The sequence below is a fragment of the Dendrobates tinctorius genome, unplaced genomic scaffold (assembly GCF_039654945.1).
Source record: "Dendrobates tinctorius isolate UK_male_01 unplaced genomic scaffold, ASM3965494v1 ptg000332l, whole genome shotgun sequence".
Classification (NCBI taxonomy): Eukaryota; Metazoa; Chordata; class Amphibia; order Anura; family Dendrobatidae; genus Dendrobates; species Dendrobates tinctorius.
Window position 1 is genome coordinate 487,269 of NW_027361998.1, and position 20,182 is coordinate 507,450.

At 44.9% G+C, this 20,182-nt stretch overlaps 1 protein-coding gene across 2 annotated transcripts in view; it reads right to left on the bottom strand.

The window, feature by feature from the left end:
• Positions 1 to 590: 590 nt before the first annotated feature.
• Positions 591 to 20,182, bottom strand: part of ZNF395 (zinc finger protein 395) — a 101,697-nt gene continuing 82,105 nt past the window's right edge. For both annotated transcript variants that reach the window (XM_073561905.1, XM_073561906.1), the window contains exons 2-10: positions 18,064 to 18,287; positions 15,331 to 15,578; positions 11,060 to 11,166; positions 10,578 to 10,813; positions 10,392 to 10,492; positions 9,332 to 9,590; positions 8,922 to 9,017; positions 8,539 to 8,642; positions 591 to 3,704 (exon numbers count right to left, since the gene is read on the bottom strand). In XM_073561905.1, the coding sequence (XP_073418006.1) occupies positions 3,593 to 3,704; positions 8,539 to 8,642; positions 8,922 to 9,017; positions 9,332 to 9,590; positions 10,392 to 10,492; positions 10,578 to 10,813; positions 11,060 to 11,166; positions 15,331 to 15,578; positions 18,064 to 18,282 (1,482 nt within the window). In that variant the 5' untranslated portion in view covers positions 18,283 to 18,287 and the 3' untranslated portion in view covers positions 591 to 3,592. The remainder of the gene's footprint in view (positions 3,705 to 8,538; positions 8,643 to 8,921; positions 9,018 to 9,331; positions 9,591 to 10,391; positions 10,493 to 10,577; positions 10,814 to 11,059; positions 11,167 to 15,330; positions 15,579 to 18,063; positions 18,288 to 20,182) is intronic.

Genomic DNA, 20,182 nt, shown 5'->3' on the forward strand with positions numbered 1-20,182 from the left:
CAAGAGCAACCAGAATGTTCTCAATTTATTCCACTTGCTCCCCTGAGTATTCCAGTTTTTATTTTTTCTAAATGCGCCATACGATTCCAGAGATATAGGGCTTTGTTGCATAGTGCTTTTGTACAGGATTCCTTGGGGGGAGTGTCCTGAGGGACCGCCCCCTCGGAGCAGACAATTGAGAATTAGCACTAATAAGGCCCAGATCTCAGGAACCGTTTGACGGATTTAGAAAATACAAAAACAGGAACACTCAGGGGGAACATCGGGAATAAAATATTAGCAATAAATATCTACTTTTAACTATGTGACAATTCCACTTTAAAATAATTCTATAGCACACCAAAATCTTCCTAAAAATTTGTGCACAATGCAAAATGGTAGCGTAAACCGCAGGGCGATTAAAAGTCCTCCATCCACCTGCAGTTCTTGACATTTAAACCCCAAAATGGAGTGTGACAGGCCTATTTGTGGGTTTTAAAAACAATGAAAGTTTTTTAAAAATGTAAAAAAAAAAAAAAAAAAAAAAGTTTTATATAGAAGTAAATGGCCCAATCTATTTTTTAAAGCATCTTTGGGTATAGATGTTCTAACGGGAAAAATATTTTAGGGATAATATACCCCTGGGGTCTGAGTGGTTTCGTAAAAAAAAAAAAAAAATATTCTAAACAAGCATTAAAGTAGGATAAGTGTATAGCTTTATTACACTAGCTCCAGAGCAGCAAGCTATAAAAAAATAAACTTTTTAAATTGCTACATGTATATATATGAAGTCCCCCTTTTTTTTTTTCCAGAGTTCTTTTTCCAGTATGGGCCAGACACCGCATCATGCAATCAGCAGCACTTTATATATTGGATTATGGGGTTATATTTTCTCTCTCCTTGTATAATGCATACACATAATCCATGTAAAAAAGCAAAAATTCTGATCCTTCCAACTTTTTTTCCGCAGCTCAGCTATGAAATGCAAAATGCTTACTTAGCGATACATTCACATTAATAGAAAAACTAAATACACAATGGAGTAAAAAAAAAAAAAAATAAAAATCTAAAAATTCTTTGAAAGGTGCATCAAAGCTGTAAGGACCACTCCCTGTTGGGAAAAGTGGGGGGGTGTCACATACTTTCATCTTGTTCACACTGGACATGACAATGACTTCTTATGGGCCAGTTGGTTGACCTCAACCAACCGTGTCAACATGATGAAAACTGTATTCCATGACTCCCGAGCCGTCCACTATCACAACGTAAGTGCTTTAGGGTATAATGATAAATCTTCAGAATACTGATGTGCAACTAGTTCGGTTTTTTTTTTTTTTTTGAACAGCACCTTGTAAGAATGGTTTGAGCCAAGACTTTTGCCTTTAAATCAGCACAAAACAGAGGAGAACCAAACCAGAAGACCACAAAATTCTGGTGGAGATGGTCATTCCAATATTCAGAGGAGAGAAGGGTCAGAAGAGCAAGCGATTGGCCTTTTATGCAGTTTGTGAGTAGATGTGTGGCCCTTAGCACTAGTCCCCAAGTATCTCCAAACAGAAGGTCCTATGGAGAGCACCACCTAGCCTGTCAGAGGTCTTTGAAGGACTAGAGTTGAGGAACACTTGTCTTGATAATCTGAAGAGACCACCCGACTGCCTTGCCCTTCATAACCCTAGAGACCATGAATATTATATTGCTTTGGAACAAAATTTGAATTAAGTTAGGATTCCTCTGCTTAATACTGGTCTTAATTAGCACCTTTACATTAAAAAAAAAAAGCACCAAATGGTCTATTTTGTAGGTTGAATCAGTTTTCCAGAAACAGTCATTCGATTCATGAACAGGTTGATGGAACAAAGCCATGTTTAACCAATCCTTTTAGAAGGGACCAACTCCACAGAAGGGAAAACCCATTTGGTCATGAGTAGAGACTATGTTGACCTTTCACAACAGACAACTTCCAATAATGGAGACATCTGACCACAAATTTTTAAGTCATCATCTCTAGTCATGAGAACGGGATGCAATTCACAAGTTGATTACAATGGTTTAATTGGTGGAAGACCACACCAACTAGATGAACTTTTTGTATGGGTATAATCGGTGACCACAAAAATAATTTGCAGATTGTCTATTGTTAAAGACCTTAGATTAAATAATTATCACTCCCCATTTCTGATGCAAGAATTGGTGGTGACACATGCATATTTTGAGGAGATCGAGAAAGCTCTTCAATATTTAGTTGGAAGCATGTTGGGCATTGTGTCATCTTTTCTGTTCTAGTGCCAAAGACAGGGCACCATGGCCTCCATAATTTAGCATTTAAGAGCAAGGATCCACCTTATGGTAAAAATCTTGGACTTTGAGGTCTCCTTGTTGGGGTTCCTCAGACTGGACACACAAGGCTGCTCTTGGATGTCTCCTTGTTGAGGTTGCTCAGACTGGACACACAAGGCTGCTCTTGGATGTCTCCTTGTTGAGGTTCCTCAGACTGGACACACAAGGCTGCTCTTGGATGTCTCCTTGTTGAGGTTGCTCAGACTGGACACACAAGGCTGCTCTTGGATGTCTCCTTGTTGAGGTTCCTCAGACTGGACACACAAGGCTGCTCTTGGATGTCTCCTTGTTGAGGTTCCTCAGACTGGACACACAAGGCTGCTCTTGGATGTCTCCTTGTTGAGGTTCCTCAGACTGGAAACACAATGCTGCTCTTGAATGTCTCCTTGTTGAGGTTCCTCAGACTAGACACACAAGGCTGCTCTTGGATGTCTCCTTGTAGAGGTTCCTCAGACTGGACACGAAGAGCTGCTCTGGAAAACTAACTAAAAACCACAAAATAGTATTTTTTTTTTATCCTGTGCACAAAAAGGTACCAATAGACAGAGTATAGCTGCTCAATATATTACTGATCAACGTAAGCACTTGGCCTACAGAAGACAGAGCACCACACTTGAGATCTAGGACTGAAAAATGGTCCTTTTAGTGGAATAATCTCCTAATTGACAGCAATTTCCATGACTCGCTGCTCAATCTGCCCAACAGGGCGCTATACAATATCTCTGAATAAACGTACGAAATGGCCTAATATGGACAAAAATTGGAATTTCAGAATTCAGCTGCTGGTGGACCCTGGACGCTGCAGGAGTCAAAAATGCATCTTTTACTGTATATACAACAACTTTCTGCATTAAAAAAACAAAATCATGTAACAATAATATAAGAACAAGTGTAGACGTGGTGTCGGACATGTACACATCTAGGAGTTGAAGCGGATGCTATATACAACAAGGACGGGTATCTCAAAAGTTTGTAAAACTTTAAAATTTGTAGCAATGAGGGATAAAAAAAAAAAAAAAAAAAAAAAAAAAAAGTGAACACTTTGGTCCCTACACGTCCATCTAGCAAATAATAATAAAAAAAAAATTCCTACAGATTAAAAAAAAATCTGGCCGACATACAAGGATGTACAAGTTTCGTCATTTACAATTTTTACAGTCTTTAGTCGCCACTTTTTTCAGAAATGCTTCAAAAATCAAACTCTAGGAGCCTTGAAGCTCAATACGTCCGCCTCTTGGGAGACGTACACGTTTCTGGCAGAAAAATGGTTAGGGGCTCAGTCGAGGAACCTCTGGCAGGCTTTTTTCCACCGGCAGGCGGTGCACCACTGGTCCCGGTGTTCAATGCCATAGACCTTACGGCATTTCTTGGCTTCACCACGAACTTTCCTTTAAAAAAAAAAAAATTAATAACGAATTATATAGAACCACAGCCCGACACTTACGTGGAAGTTTTAAAGTTTGTGAACCCTTCAAAATTTTCTAGAATTCAGAACCATAATTTGAAGGCGAAACTACGAAACTAGTGTCTGGTGTTGACAATCAGGTGACCGGTTTTATTTAACCCCTTAAGGACCAAGCCACTTTGTAGGTTAATGACTAGGCCTTAAATTTTGGAAATCTGACCACTGTCAAATTTGTGTGTTAATTCTGGAACGCTTCAACAGATCCCACTGATTCCGAGACTGTTTTTTCGTGACGTATTGTACTTCATGTTAGTGGTAAAATTTATTCGATATAACTTGCGTCTATTTATGGGAAAAAAAAAAAAAAAAAACACAACTGAAATATGGCGAAAATTTTTTAAATTTTGCAATTTTCAAAATTTTAAATTTTTAGGCCATTAACTCAGAGAGATAGGTCACAAAAAAATAGTTAATAAATAACATTTCCCACATGTCTGCTTTACATCAGCACAATTTAAGGAAGTTTTAAGGGTTACCAGCGATTTCTCAGGAATTGAAGCAATGTGGAAGGAAAAAAATGAACATTTAACTTTTTTTTTTCCACTTCGGACACAATTTTTTTTTTTTATTTTGTCAAGGGTTTCAGGAGAAAATGAACCACAATATTTGTTGAGCAATTTCTCCCGATACCCCATGTGTAGAGGAAGACCACTCTTTAGGCGCACGGCAGGGCTCGGAAGAGAAGGAGCCCCGTTTGAGGTTTCGAACGTAAAATTGGCTGGAATTCAGATCGGACGCCATGTCGCGTTTGGAGAGCCCCTGATGTGCCTAAACAGTGGAAATCCCCCATAAGTTACTCCATTTTGTAAACTAGACCCCCAAGGAACTTATCTAGATGTGTGGTGAGCACTTTGAACCCCCAAGGGCTTCACAGACGTTAGCGTAGAGCCGTGAAAATAAAAAAAAAATAATTTTTTTTCCACAAAAATGATGATTTGGCCCCCAAATTTTTATTTTCCCAAGGGTAACAGGAAAAATTGGACCCCAAAAGTTGTGAAATTTGTCCTGAGTACGCTGATACCCCATATCAAACCACTGTTTGGGCGCATGGCAGAGCTTGGAAGGGAAGGAGCACCGTTTGACTTTTTCAACGCAGAATTGGCTGGAATTGAGATCAGACGCCATGTTGCATTTGGAGAGCACCTGATGTGCCCAAACAATGGAAACCCCCAATTCTAACTCCAACCCTAACCCCAACACACCCCTAACCCTAATCTCAGCCCTAACCCCAACACCAACCCTAATGGGAAAATGGAAATAAATACATTTTTTTATTTTATTATTTTTCCCTAACTAAGGGGGTGATAACGGGGGGTTTGATTTACTATTTATAGTGGATTTTTATGTTTGGCGGCTGTCGCACGCTAAAAGACGCTTTTTATTGTAAGAAGTTTTTGCATCGTATATTGAGAGCTATAATTTTTCCATATTTCGGCCGTCAGAGTCATGTGAGGTCTTTTTTTTTTTTGGGCGGGACAAGATGGTGCTTTCAGTGATACTATTTTTATTACCATTTTTTTTTTTTTATTACGTTTTATTCCACTTTTTCCAAGCGATATGAGGATACCGCTTGGAAAAAGTAGCTTGCTACTTTTTTGTATTTTTTTTTATATTTTTACGGCGTTCACTGAAGGAGTCTGACACTTTTATAGATGGGATTTTTAAGGACGCGGCGATACCAAACGTGTACTTTTTTTGTTTATATTTCACTTTTTTAGATAAAAATGGGTATTTTAGTGGATTTTTTTAATTACTTTTATTATTTTTTTTTCCTTTTTTGCCTAGTCCCTTTAATGGGACTTTCACTTTTTTTTTTTTTTTATTACTTTGGTTGCAGGTATTGCAGTGCATTATACCTATGGTGAAAGCTTCTGAGACCATGCCGTACGGGAGCATGGTCTCAGAAGCTTTCCGTAGCTGGATGACCTGGGGTTTGTCGTGACAACCCCGGGTCATCATAGCAGAGATCGGGCCCCGCGACGCCGATCAGAAGGCAGAGGGAACTCCCGTCCCTCTGCCTCTCTCCCGAATGCTGCGATCGCGCTCGATCGTAGCAATTAGGGGGTTAACAGCTAGGGGCGGCGCGGATGCCGCTCCTGGCTGCTAGTGTATAAGCTCAGCCACCGGCAGCGCAGAGCTCCTGCACTGACCGGACGGGCGGTGCTCAAATTTCAACATCTCATACGCGATCAGGCGGTGGTAGATTAAATGCATGACGGACACAGGCGGCCGTCATGGTGCGGGAACCTACACCCGGCCATGACAGACTGTGTCCGTCATTTGACGTTAAGGGGTTAAAGAGCAGAAATCTGTAAAGGTCAAGTGTATCATGGCACGAACAAAGGCGACGTCTCAGGATATCAGAAGAAGATACGTTGATTGTAATCAGGCTGGAAAGGTGAAAAAAAAAAACATCTCTAAAAAGGATTGGACTCCATTAATCCACGTTCAGACAAAGTGTGAAATTCAAGACCATTATAACCCTCCCCAGGAGTGGACGACCCACAAATATCATTCCCAATAGGAAGGCGTATAATAGTCTGCGAGATTACAAAGGAACCCAAGGAAACCTCTAAGCAACTAAAGGCCTCTCTCACATTAATGTTAGCTTTCATGAGCCTATGGAAGTGTTATGGAAGGAGCTGATGGAGGAAAACCACCAACATAACAGAAGAGAAGGGGTTGGGTAGGGAGAAATGGGCTAAAATTCCTCCATCCAATGTGCAGGAATAATCAGCAATTACCGGGAACATTTCTCTGCAGGGATTGCTGCACAAGAGGTGACACCAGATACCGAGAGCAAAGGGTTCACATACTTCTGCCACTCACAGACATGTGATATTGGAGCATCTCCCTCATTCAAAAAAATTACAAAGTTCATTTGTGACTCATTTGTTTCATTTGCTTCTTTATCTACTTTTACAACTTGAATAAAAATCTGATGTAGTTTTAGGTCAAATTTATGAAGAAATAAGGAAAATTCCAAAGGAATCAGAAACTTGAGCACCGGGAATATAAGATGACTGGTGAGAAATGGAAAGGAAAAGCATTTGTCATTTTGTGCCAGAAAAGTCCTTTAGATTTAAAGCAGATCGGTCATCAAAATGCACAGATTACTATAAAGATTGTGTAGACCTAATGAGACTGGTGTACTCACTGTGGGAAAAAAAGGGATATGAAAATCACAAGACCAGCTACAGAGAGAAAGTTTAAGTGTCCCAAGTGAATTCAGTCTCCATTAGCGAACCCAGCCTGAGTTACAGCTGCAGCTTGTACTGAGCAGTCGGATCTCAGCAGCAGCAGGGAGGAGGGACACTGAGGCATCAATCAGGCTTGGTTGTCAGTGATTCAGCAGCAGGGAAGAGGGACACTGAGGCATCAATCAGGCTTGGTTGGCAGCGATTCCTTCAGCAGCAGGAAGGAGGAACACTGAGGCGTCATCAATCAGGCAAGGTTGGCAGTAATTCAGCAGCAGGGAGGAAGGACAATGAGGTGTCAATCCAGCTAGGATGGCAGTGATTCAGCAAGAAAAGTGAGGAGTGACACTGAGGTGTCATCAATCAGGCTTGGTTGACAGGAATTCAGCAGCAGGGAGGAAGGACACTGAGGTGTCATCAATCAGGCTAGGGTGGTAGTGATTCAGCAGCAGGGAGGAGGTACACTGAGGTGTCATTAATAAGGCTAGGTTGGCAGTAATTCAGCAGCAGGGAGGAAGGACACTGAGGTGTCATCAATCAGGCTAGGGTGGTAGTGATTCAGCAGCAGGGAGAAGGGACACTGAGGTGTCATTAATAAGGCTAGGTTGGCAGTAATTCAGCAGCAGGGAGGAAGGACACTGAGGAGTCATCAATCAGGCTAGGTTGGCAGTGATTCAGCAGCAGAGAGGAGGGACACTGAGGCATCAATCAGGCTTGGTTGGCAGCGATTCCTTCAGCAGCAGGAAGGAGGAACACTGGCGTCATCAATCAGGCAAGGTTGGCAGTAATTCAGCAGCAGGGAGGAAGGACAATGAGGTGTCAATCCAGCTAGGATGGCAGTGATTCAGCAAGAAAAGGGAGGAGGGACACTGAGGTGTCATCAATCAGGCTTGGTTGACAGAAATTCAGCAGCAGGAAGGACACTGAGGTGTCATCAATCAGGCTAGGGTGGTAGTGATTCAGCAGCAGGGAGGAGGGACACTGAGGCGTCATCAATCAGGCTAGGTTGGCTGTGATGCAGAAGCAGGGAGGAGGGACGCTAATGTGGTATTAGGTTAGATGGTGGAAATTTAGCAACAGCGACAAATAGGAGGTCACTGAGCTCATAATCAGGCTAGTTAAGTGGAGACGCAGCGGCAGAAGAGAGGCGGGACACTGAGGATCCGTTAATCAGGGTAGGTGGACTAGACAGAGAATGACATAAAAGTTTCAATGAGAATTATAGTCACTGTGTCAAGGCTTTACAGAGTAAATACACCAGAATCAAAATTCATCAAGCAAATTTCAGACCTTCCGTAGTTTCTAGTGTAAAATCTGGTGTCAGAAATCTGAAATTTTGTTTGTTTGGTTTTTTTTTTAAATTATTGCTGACCTCTAGCGGTCACACAGGAAATGACGCTGCACGAGCACCTCAATTTACAGCCTGCTGCAAAAGTGAATCATTTTACCTTATCACTACTCATGGGCAAAAAAAAAAAAAATTGCCCCCAAAATTGTTAAGAACAGACATTATTAAAAACTTTTGATTAGAGAGATTTCACGGAGTGTGGAGAAACCCACCTGCTACCATTAGACGCCCGGGGTGGCGAGGCAACAATCAGATGGGACTTTATGGATGGAGTCTGTGGCTGCTGTTCACTGAAACTGAGCGACCGGCTCCTGATCTGGAAGGAGGAAGATGAAACGCGTTAAAATCACATTACGACACATGACCGGTTACAACAGCTCCCATGGCTTCAGATGTCTCACAGCTGAGGGTTTGTTACAGTTGCATAGTCTAGTCAATCCTCTGTTACAATGTAACATGCGGCAGTCGGGGCTGTTTGATCTCAGAATGGAGTTTAGAACGGCAAAAAAAAAAAAAAAAAAAAAACACAAACACGCGACAGCAAGAAGAGACCTAAAAACTAAGATGACAAGAGGAGAGCGCCCATCGAACTTACTGGAGAGAGGGTTGGGAGCGTGGAGGGAGCCGCGGCTGCCCAGCTTATACTGGTGAAGATATGAGGGGAAACTGGGATCTGGATGGAAGGCAACGCCTGCGAGAAGAAAAATGCATATATAGCTTTAAACGGAAATCTTCTCCTTCAGAGCTGCATTCATACTTCTGCTATTAAACACAAATAACAATAGATTTCGGTTTTGTGGAGAATGGCATCCACCAATATTACTGATCACAGGGGTGAGTCCTACAGAGCCCATGGGGATAAGCAGCGCCTCCATAGCATTCTCACACAGTGTCATTTTTGACTGTCACAAAACAAAGAGCCGCTTACATGTCCTGTGACCGACAAAAAACCGCCAGAAGTGATTATTGGCAGCACGCAGCTAGAGAAGTTCTGCATTCAGTTACCTGGTAAGCGTGATCGGCCTGGATGTGCCAGAAGGAGCCGGGAGCCGACTGACTGAGGGCACTAGGCAACGGAGACTCCACACTGGGCACCTCGAGAGTCGGGGTCACCAGCTGGGGAGTCACAGGCTGGATGAGAAGAGGCGCAGTAACAGTGCTAGGGCTCCGGGGGGTGCTCTCCGGCTCAGATTCATCCTTCATCTGGACTTCTGTGTAGTAGAAATCCTCCTCTCTCTTGCGCTGATCAGAATCCATTCCATCACTAAAAAGTGAAGCAAGAGCTCAGACAAAGGAAGATCCAAGAGTTACAGCCTGTATTATACTCCAGTGCTGCACTCACTATTCTGCTGGTGCAGTCACTGTGTGCATACGTTACATTACTGATCCTGAGTCACATCCTGTATTATACTCCAGAGCTGCACTCACTATTCTGCTGGTGCAGTCACTGTGTACATACATTACTGATCCTGAGTTACATCCTGTATTATACTCCAGAGCTGCACTCACTATTCTGCTGGTGCAGTCACTGTGTGCATACGTTACATTACTGATCCTGAGTCACATCCTGTATTATACTCCAGAGCTGCACTCACTATTCTGCTGGTGCAGTCACTGTGTACATACACTACGTTACTGATCCTGTACTGAATGAGTTACATCCTGTATTACATCGCAGAGCTGCATTCACTATTCTGCTAGTTAATACTGGGATTGGAGATCAGTGGGAGTGCCATCACCCCAATAACACCAGGACTAATCTCCTAAAATACAAGGTGGGGTAGTGTGTTTTTCCTATATGTGCCTGTTGTAAACATGGCTTGAAAATCATAGAACAAGCAGGAAATGCTGAAGAATTTCAGCTCTGAAGCATGCTGCGCCGTGACTGCAGCTCTGAAGCATAATAAAGGCTGGAACCAATTTACAATATTTTATAGAAGACTGAACTGAGACCCCAGATGATCTGTAACTGCAGCAGTAATTACATCTGATAGTTCGGAGTTTCCATATTATCGAAGCTGTGCCGTACATGGCGGGTAATCCCGGGGAGGAGATTTCTACTTACCCCAGATGTTGGGTCTTCACGTGGCGCTTTATGCCCACGATGGAGCGCAGCAGTTTTCCACAGTTCGGCCACAGACACTTGTACATCACCTTCACCGAGTTCTGGAAGAAGAGAGAGAAGTCAATGGAGAAGACGAGAGGCAGGAAAAAAACCCAAGAGCCGTGGACGGCTCCTCGGGGGCGTTACCTTCCGCTTCCTGGGGGCCGGCTCGTCCAGGAGAAAGGGGTCAGGGTCCGTCTCAAACCCTTCATCCACATGGGAAGCACTGAACACCTCGCTCGTGTACTTGGGGCTGGTCTCAGTGTGCGGAGGGGACGGGGTGGAGGCGCCACACTCCACGCTCCAGTGCCCGCTGGTGGTGCTGCTGCCGCTGTCCGACACGTCGCCGCTTTCCTTCCATAAGTCGCAGGTGACTTGAGGAGCTGAGAGCAAAAAATAAAGGATGAAAAAAAAAAGGAAAAAGGAATACGAAGATTAGCACAAACGAGGTCTGCTTGCTGTCAGTAAACGGAAACTGTTTCACTTCTCACAGCTGAAGGTTTGCTACAGTGGCATCCAGTCTCTTATCTCCCTCCTGCCAGGCTTATTTGTTACAATGTGTCAGTGCACATAATGGATGGAAATCACTCACAGCAAGCAGAGATCTTGAGAAGACCCAAATCTCTCACCTGGGATGATGTCGCTGCAGGGTGGGCTCTGGACGATGGGGCTGCAGGACAGACTGGTGAGGACCATCGCTGCCATCATTTCATCCATGTCCACCGCGTCCGAGCGCCTGGAAGAGAAAAAGAGCAATTTATCAACACCTCTGCTGGCTGTCAGTGAACGAAATACTGGCTCAAGACTTGTAGGGGCCCAATATCCCCCCCGGGCTGACGACAATGTGTCAGGTACACTATCAGTCTGGATACAAGAGGACGGTCTAGACTGACACACTGTAACAAACCCTCAGTTGTGGGAAGCAGTTTGTGTTCTTCTGATTAAAAGGGTTGTCCGGGCTTTTCACATAATCTCAGTACATATCTGAGCTGCAGAATTATGACCATAAGTAATTTACTTTCTGTCACTAGTTTGCACGGTTTTCTAGATATTCTGAACAGAACGTCCAAGGGGGGGGGTGTTATGGCATTGAAATGAGAACTAGTCGTATCCTCCTACTCTACTCCAAACATGCCCTCTATAGCAACAACCCCGCCCTCCATAGCTACAGGCCCTCCCCGTCCACATGAAGCAGCCCTCATCACACAGTAACGAATTCTTCCCCTCCAGCAGCCTCAGTGCAGAGAGCAGACCACCCAGCTGCTCCTCCCTCAGACACACACTGAACAGTGATCTATGGAAAGTGAAACTAGTGAGGAGGGAAAATCGTCCTGCATTCTGGGCCACTCCATGATTACAACACATAACTCATTATCAGTGATTCCTTCCCTCACTGTCCCAGGCTGCTGGCAGCAGTGAGAACAGACTGTGTGATGGCCAGTGATGGGGGTCTGCAGCTTCTCATCTGCACAGGGGATGGCAGTCACTGATGTAATCTGTTGTGTGACAAAGCCTCTGCTGTGTGAATGAGACAGCTCTGTGTCACTGATGTCTTCACACAGCAGCAGATTTGGTGCAGTGTATGTGTGAGCACTGTGTCTCTAAAGACACAAATACTGATGGGAGCAGCCTGTCCCAGAAAACAGGATGATTTTTCCTCCTCCTCACTAGTTTCACTTTCCATAGATCACTGTTCAGCATGTTTCTGGGGGAGGAGCAGCTCTCTGCTCTCTGCACTGAGGCTGCTGGAGGGAGAGGATTTGTTACTGTGTGATGAGGGCGTCTTCATGTGGACGGGGAGGTCCTGTAGCTATGGAGGGTGGGGTTGTTGCTATAGAGGGCATGTTTGGAGCAGAGTAGGAGGTTACGACTAGTTCTCATTTCAATGCCATAACACCCCCCCCCCCCTTGGACGATCTGTTCAGAATATCTAGAAAACCGTGCAAACTAGTGACAAAGTAAATTACTTATTGTCATAATTCTGCAGCCCAGATATGTACTGAGATTATGTGAAAAGCCCAGACAACCTCTTTAAGAATATTAATTACTAGCTGAAGAGTCCAGTGCTGCCCGGACATAGTAACTAACTACGGTTATATAACAAATTATAATGAATATATATATATCTCTATCTATCTCTGAGTGTAGAGCCCCGCCCACTCCGCATAGCCACATTCACTATAATATCCCACATCATCCCATCAGCCAGAGCCACCGGACTACTGCCCCTAATATCCCACATCATCCCGTCAGCCAGAGCCACCGGACTACTACCCCTAATATCCCACATCATCCCGTCAGCCAGAGCCACCGGACTACTACCCCTAATATCCCACATCATCCCGTCAGCCAGAGCCACCGGACTACTACCCCTAATATCCCACATCATCCCGTCAGCCAGAGCCACCGGACTACTACCCCTAATATCCCACATCATCCCGTCAGCCAGAGCCACCGGACTACTACCCCTAATATCCCACATCATCCCGTCAGCCAGAGCCACCGGACTACTGCCCCTAATATCCCACATCATCCCGTCAGCCAGAGCCACCGGACTACTACCCCTAATATCCCACATCATCCCGTCAGCCAGAGCCACCGGACTACTACCCCTAATATCCCACATCATCCCATCAGCCAGAGCCACCGGACTACTACCCCTAATATCCCACATCATCCCATCAGCCAGAGCCACCGGACTACTACCACTAATATCCCACATCATCCCGTCAGCCAGAGCCACCGGACTACTACCCCTAATATCCCACATCATCCCGTCAGCCAGAGCCACCGGACTACTACCCCTAATATCCCACATCATCCCGTCAGCCAGAACCACCGGACTACTACCCCTAATATCCCACATCATCCCATCAGCCAGAGCCACCGGACTACTACCCCTAATATCCCACATCATCCCATCAGCCAGAGCCACCGGACTACTACCCCTAATATCCCACATCATCCCGTCAGCCAGAGCCACCGGACTACTACCCCTAATATCCCACATCATCCCATCAGCCAGAGCCACCGGACTACTACCCCTAATATCCCACATCATCCCATCAGCCAGAGCCACCGGACTACTACCCCTAATATCCCACATCATCCCATCAGCCAGAGCCACCGGACTACTACCCCTAATATCCCACATCATCCCGTCAGCCAGAGCCACCGGACTACTACCCCTAATATCCCACATCATCCCATCAGCCAGAGCCACCGGACTACTACCCCTAATATCCCACATCATCCCATCAGCCAGAGCCACCGGACTACTACCCCTAATATCCCACATCATCCCGTCAGCCAGAGCCACCGGACTACTACCCCTAATATCACACATCATCCCGTCAGCCAGAGCCACCGGACCACTACCCCTAATATCCCACATCATCCCGTCAGCCAGAACCACCGGACTACTACCCCTAATATCCCACATCATCCCGTCAGCCAGAGCCACCGGACTACTACCACTAATAACCCACATCATCCCGTCAAAGTCACCAGACTACTACCCCTAATATTTCACATCATCCCATCTGCCTGGGGTCAGAACCAGTGCACCGAGTGGATTTGCCCTGACTTCCATACCAATAATACCTTTAGAAACCCAAAAGAAAAAGACTAATATACCTGTCAACTTCCAAAAAGCACAATAGAAATCCGAAAAAGGGAAGCTCAACACAACAAGATCAATAATAAAAAATGTTTTTTAATATTATCCATAGTGCCCCCTATGGAAGAAGCGGTCTAGTGAAACGCGCGTCGGGGTTCCTTTCCTCAATCCCATCAAGTTGACAGGTATATACTTTGAGTCTAAGCCCATGGCTGGTTTAACACTTGGTGTTCCTATCACATGCATAGTATCCTCTTATGTGTGGCTTATTAGTGGTTCAACGTGACATGTGTTACACCTTGGATACAAAAAACTTTTTGGAACTTATTTAGTATCAAAACCTGCGGCTAGTTGGTATTTATACCATAGGTACTTTATCCCCTGTCAGCATTTTAGCCTGATATCTATGACATGTGGGATAAAGGAATATTTTGTATTTTGGAATTTGATAGCACTATGCACTTTTCCATGGACCATGAATTATAGGCCATTCAGCATGATGCACTTTATTTTGGTTCATGGATGTGAATTTACGCACATTTAATTCAGTTTATGATTATTCCATCCACTTGTACTTTCTCTTTATATATGCATATATATTCTGAAAAACAGTGTGTAAATTACTTATACTTTGCTGTGTGCATATACTATTTATGGATTCCTTCTTGATTGCATGGAGCACACTCTGCCATGTTTTCTATGAATTTGCATCTATTTTAGATTGCATTTGATAAAAGAAAAAAACTTTTTATTATTGATGTTGTTGTGTTGAGCTTCCCTTTTTCGGATTTCAATAATCCCTTTAATAGAAGCCTGGGGTGAGAATCAGAGCGCTGAGGGATTTTCCCTAACTTCCATACCAATGATCCCTTTAAGAGGGAAGATGTGCCTATGGGACGGGGGATGTGTGATGGGGATATGGGCACGGGAGGGGGATTCATTTCTGTCTTGTGCTCTGCTCCTTTCTGCAGGGCAGACGATGGCTGGAGCTTATGTTCCCGGGGATGCTAGATTTCTCCCACCATGTCAGTGTCTGCTGAGGTGTTGTTATGCAGTGAGAAAACTTCGGCTCATATCAACCAATCACAGCTCAGGTTCTTTTAAACAGCTCTGGTGAAATGAAAGATGCTTCGTGATTGGTTGATGATACACACACACACATTCAATTTTATATATAGGAGATAACTTTCCCAAATTACTACTGACAAAATGCTGAAAACTGTGAAGAGTAAAAGTATAAGCAGCAGCAAAAGTCAGCGAGCAACCAGCGTCGCCACTCACCTCTTAGGAACGTCAATGCTGCGAGACACCATCCTCTGAGCAGCGCTGGACGAAGGCGAGGGGCTGCAGGACACGACCTGCTCCATGGGGACACTCATGGTTTTCGGAGTCTCCGCGAGACGCACATCTTCTGTCTTTCGGCACAAATGCAGCCAGAGATCAAAAGCAAAAATCTTCACCTCATCGTCCACGTGGTTGTGTTGTTCTACCAAACCGGCACATTCCTGACCGTTGTGGGTGATGTACACCTGTAAAATACACGGGACGTCAGCACCACATGGTGTATACTATATACTGTGCAACATCACACTGTTATTATTCATTCTGTATTATACCCCAGAGCTGCACTCACTATTCTGCTGGTTCAGTCACTGTATACATACATTACTGATCCTGAGTTACATCCTGTATTATACTCCAGAGCTGCACTCACTATTCTGCTGGTTCAGTCACTGTATACATACATTACTGATCCTGAGTTACATCCTGTATTATACCCCAGAGCTGCATTCGCTATTCTGCTGATGCAGTCACTGTGTACATACATTACATTACTGATCCTGAGTTACATCCTGTATTATACTCCAGAGCTGCACTCACTATTCTGCTGATGCAGTCACTGTGTACATACATTACTGATCCTGAGTTACATCCTGTATTATACTCCAGAGCTGCACTCACTATTCTGCTGGTGCAGTCACTGTGTACATACATTACTGATCCTGAGTTACATCCTGTATTATACCCCAGAGCTGCACTCACTATTCTGCTGGTGCAGTTGCTGTGTACATACATTACATTACTGATCCCGAGTTACATCCTGTATTATACTCCGGAGCCTCACTCACTATTCTGCTGATGCAGTCACTGTGTACATACATTACATTACTGATCCTGAGTTACATCCTGTATTATACTCCAGAGCCTCACTCACTATTCTGCTGATGCAGTCACTGTGTACATACATTACATTACTGATCCTGAGTTACATCCTGTATTATACTCCAGAGCCTCACTCACTATTCTGCTGATGCAGTCACTGTGTACATACATTACATTACTGATCCTGAGTTACATCCTGTATTATACCCCAGAGCTGCACTCACTATTCTGCTGATGCAGTCACTGTGTACATACATTACATTACTGATCCTGAGTTACATCCTGTATTATACCCCAGAGCTGCACTCACTATTCTGCTGGTGCAGTCACTGTGTACATACATTACATTACTGATCCTGAGTTACATCCTGTATTATACCCCAGAGCTGCACTCACTATTCTGCTGGTGCAGTCACTGTGTATAGACATTACTCAGGAAATAAGCATAATTTCATAACTTTTTACACCTGGCAGAAGACAAGTTGTAGGACAGTCCCGTCTTGCTCCCACATGGTCCGTTTTCTGCAGTTTCCTCGGGGGGAGCCCGCAGTACCACTCACGGCAACTTTACAATGCATGGCGCTGTGCCATCTCCAGCTGATTGGTAGCAGCGTCAGCGATTGAAGCAGCCTTACCAAGGCGAGTGCTCAGACCCAGAAAACTGCTTTAAGCTATGGACAAGTTTTCGAGTCCTTTAAATGCCACCTGCCCTGGTGCAACCAGACACCAGGCTGCAGCATTGAAGGTGTGAACAGCAGCGAGCAGAGCGCAGCTCCAGTTGCTGCTGTTCGATGCAGATGCCGGCTGTGTAACGAAGCTTTTTAGCTCACTCCATGGAGTAAATTAAGTTTGGCAATAGATCTGGATTAAAAAAAAGGTTTTCTCGTTTTTGGTTTACAGCTCCTCTGCAGAGCGATGCACGGTCTCCATACTGTACAGTGCTCCCGCAGGCAGAATCTCGGCCATCGCTGCCCTACTGCAGGTACATGGATGGAAGAAAGGACTATGGCCTAAGGAGACGCATCGGTCTGCATAGGAGCTGTGGATACAAAACGACCTCCTCCACCAGGATCTATTGACAGTAATGTTATCGCTCAGCAGCTTGTGACACACAGGCAGCAGATCCATATCTGAAGTCAGGAGGAAAAAAAAAACAAAAAAAAATGTCACATGATCCGTCCACGTGCCACCCAGGGAACTCTCCCTTACACAACAGTTGCTAATTTTTGCAAAAACAGCGCCACCCCTTCTTCAGGTTGTATGCGGTACTGCAGATCATTCCCACACTGCAAAAGGAAAAGGGGCTGCAATACCAGACATAACCTATGACTGAAGAGGTGGCGCTGTTTTTAGAGGGGGTACATCTACTTGTACAACTTATTCTGTACAGTTTATGCTCCATTAACGAGCTGATTGCTGTCAGTGAATGGAACCCAATAAGGCCACATATCTGGGCTTTAGCCTCTGGACGGAAATTAGGATTTTTTTTTTCCACTTACTGACAGCAAGTAGAGATCTTGTATGTTAGAAAAGTGCGAAAAATTTACTTTAATTTTTTTTTTTTTTTATAATGAAGTCCTGGAAAACAGGAGGGGGGGAGATACTTTTGAAGTCTTAAAGGGGTTGTTCATAATTGCAAAAAAAACCATGGCTGACTTGTTCCAGGAAGAGCTCCACCCCTCTGCCCATGGTTGCATCTGGTACTGCAGATATCACTCAACTGAAAAAGATGCGGTGCAGCCGTAATACCACAAATAGCCTGTGATCAGTGGTGGCGCTGTTTCCGGTAAAGTGCCGCTATGATTGGCCAACCCCTCCGCAGGCGCCATTTCTAGGTTGATCTCGTCTTACCTTCTGGCCTGGATATAGTTTGAAGCGACTTGGTGGCAGATTTCCAGACGGATAAGAGCTTTCCTCAAAACATCCTCCGTCGTAAGCTCCAAGATGGGCCCCTCCGGCGAGCTCTCCGGGCCCCTCAATGGTCATTCCGTCTGCACTTAGACTCGGGGCGCAGACCCTGGCCCCAAGGAGAGACCGCTTGCCGAGACGTTTGGAAAGAATGCTAGCCATAATAGCTGCAAGACATAAAAAGAGACGGACACAGGTGAGGAGGTTGGATCGCATCAGGGTGTAATTCAGGAAAGTAACCACCGGGGGGAGCTATAGATATGAACTGTTGGGGTCTGAGCTGCCCCTCCTGTCACCAGACTGCTGCTCTGTCCTTCCTCCATGCTTTAGACTGCAGCTTTGCTTATTAAGGGGCAGCAATTTAACGGTTAATGCTGCAAAGTCAAGTGTCCAAAGGTTGCAAAATTGCAAGAAAGCAAAAAAGTTTGGGAAAACACTTATAACAAGCCAAGGTTTGCTCACAGCAGAGGGTTTGTCAGTATTGTATCCTTTCCAGAATGTGGACGGCAGAGCGATACATTCTTTCAAGCACAGATACATTGTAGCAAACCATCAGCAGAGAGGAGAGAGTAGGGAGTGTGGAGGATTGTCTGGACAGGATACATTTGTAACAAACACTCAGCTGCCAAACCCCAAAAAAAAAAAAAAAAAAGAGGGAATTTATAGGTTTGGAATAAAAAAAAAAAAGTTTTGCACAGAGGGGAAAAAAGTTTTGCACTGTTTCTAGTAGGAAATGGCATAAAGTAGACAATCTCCTTCCAACAGACGATTATGAAACTTTACGCCAATATTCGCACTTTGATAAGTTTGGCACAATTACCGATAATACTTGTTTCTGCGCGTTAATAAAAAAAAAAAGTTTTACAACTTTTCCTTATACAATAAGCAACGCAGAGGAGGAGAACAACAAGTCCCAGCATGCCAAACTGCCGTATACAGCATTGTATCTAGACTGGATACAACTGACCAAACCCCCAGCTGTGAGCAGGACTAAGGCAGCTTGATAAAAATCCAGAAAATCTTGAGGGGGAAAAAAAAAACAAAAAAAAAAAAACACAGTTGCAGAGTCCAAAACTACAAAGATTTCGCAACTTTATTTACACAAAACTGGACAAACAACGTGCGGTGAGTGCGGACGTGCCGGTAGACAAGCCCACGGATTGGGGGGGGGGGGGGGGGTAGTCAGGGGGTAAAGTGGCGAAACACAGATCCTGTTTCATCAGTGCAGGTCTATGGTCAGGGCACATGAGCCCCCGGCTGGCTCCGCCCCTGCTGACAGCCACACCCCCTGATAAGACAGGCAAGTGTTAGGAAGTGCAAGAGCAGGACAGGCATGTGACAGCTGAAAAAAATATTTTGAGAGCTCAGGAAAAAAAAAAAGGAAGAACTTGCAAAGTATTAACCTACGGAGTGCCAAGAGTCAGCTGCGGGCTGGGTAACACCCGATAGGGACTGTCCCTTTAAGGCCGCTGGAGTTAACCCAATAATGCTGCAAATTGCAACTGTGATGTGAGGAAACACAACTTGTGTTATTTGATATTTCTGACACTTTTCCACAGCAGTCCGATAAACTAACACTTGCCTGGCTCTTTAAGTGCCGGAATAAAGGAATTATCTACAGGGCTGGCATATCTGATAATTAGAGGGTATGCGCTGAGAGATACAAGAGTCGGGGGATTAGATACAGTCAGAGGGAAGACCCCCAATATTGGATCAGAGGAGAACGCTAAAGACAGCAGTGGACATGCTGGCGTGTATGGGCGAGCGGTATAGCGCCCTCTATGCGTGGCAGGCTCCCCGGGCGGCCGCTGTGTGTGGCGGCAGCAGGCAGCTATGTCTGACAGGCGGGGTGGCGGGTGCGGCAAGGAGCGGTCTGCTGGCAGATAAGGAGAGAGGTCGGCAACATTTCACAACAACACAAATCCAACGGGGAGAAACGGAATCCATCCGAATGCAAAGTGTGTGGTGCAGAGTGCAGGCTGCTGCCCGGACCCCAGAAATCAGAGCGTCAGCTCCAGTGCAGGCTGCTGCCCGAACCCCACAAGTGAGAGCAACAGCCCAA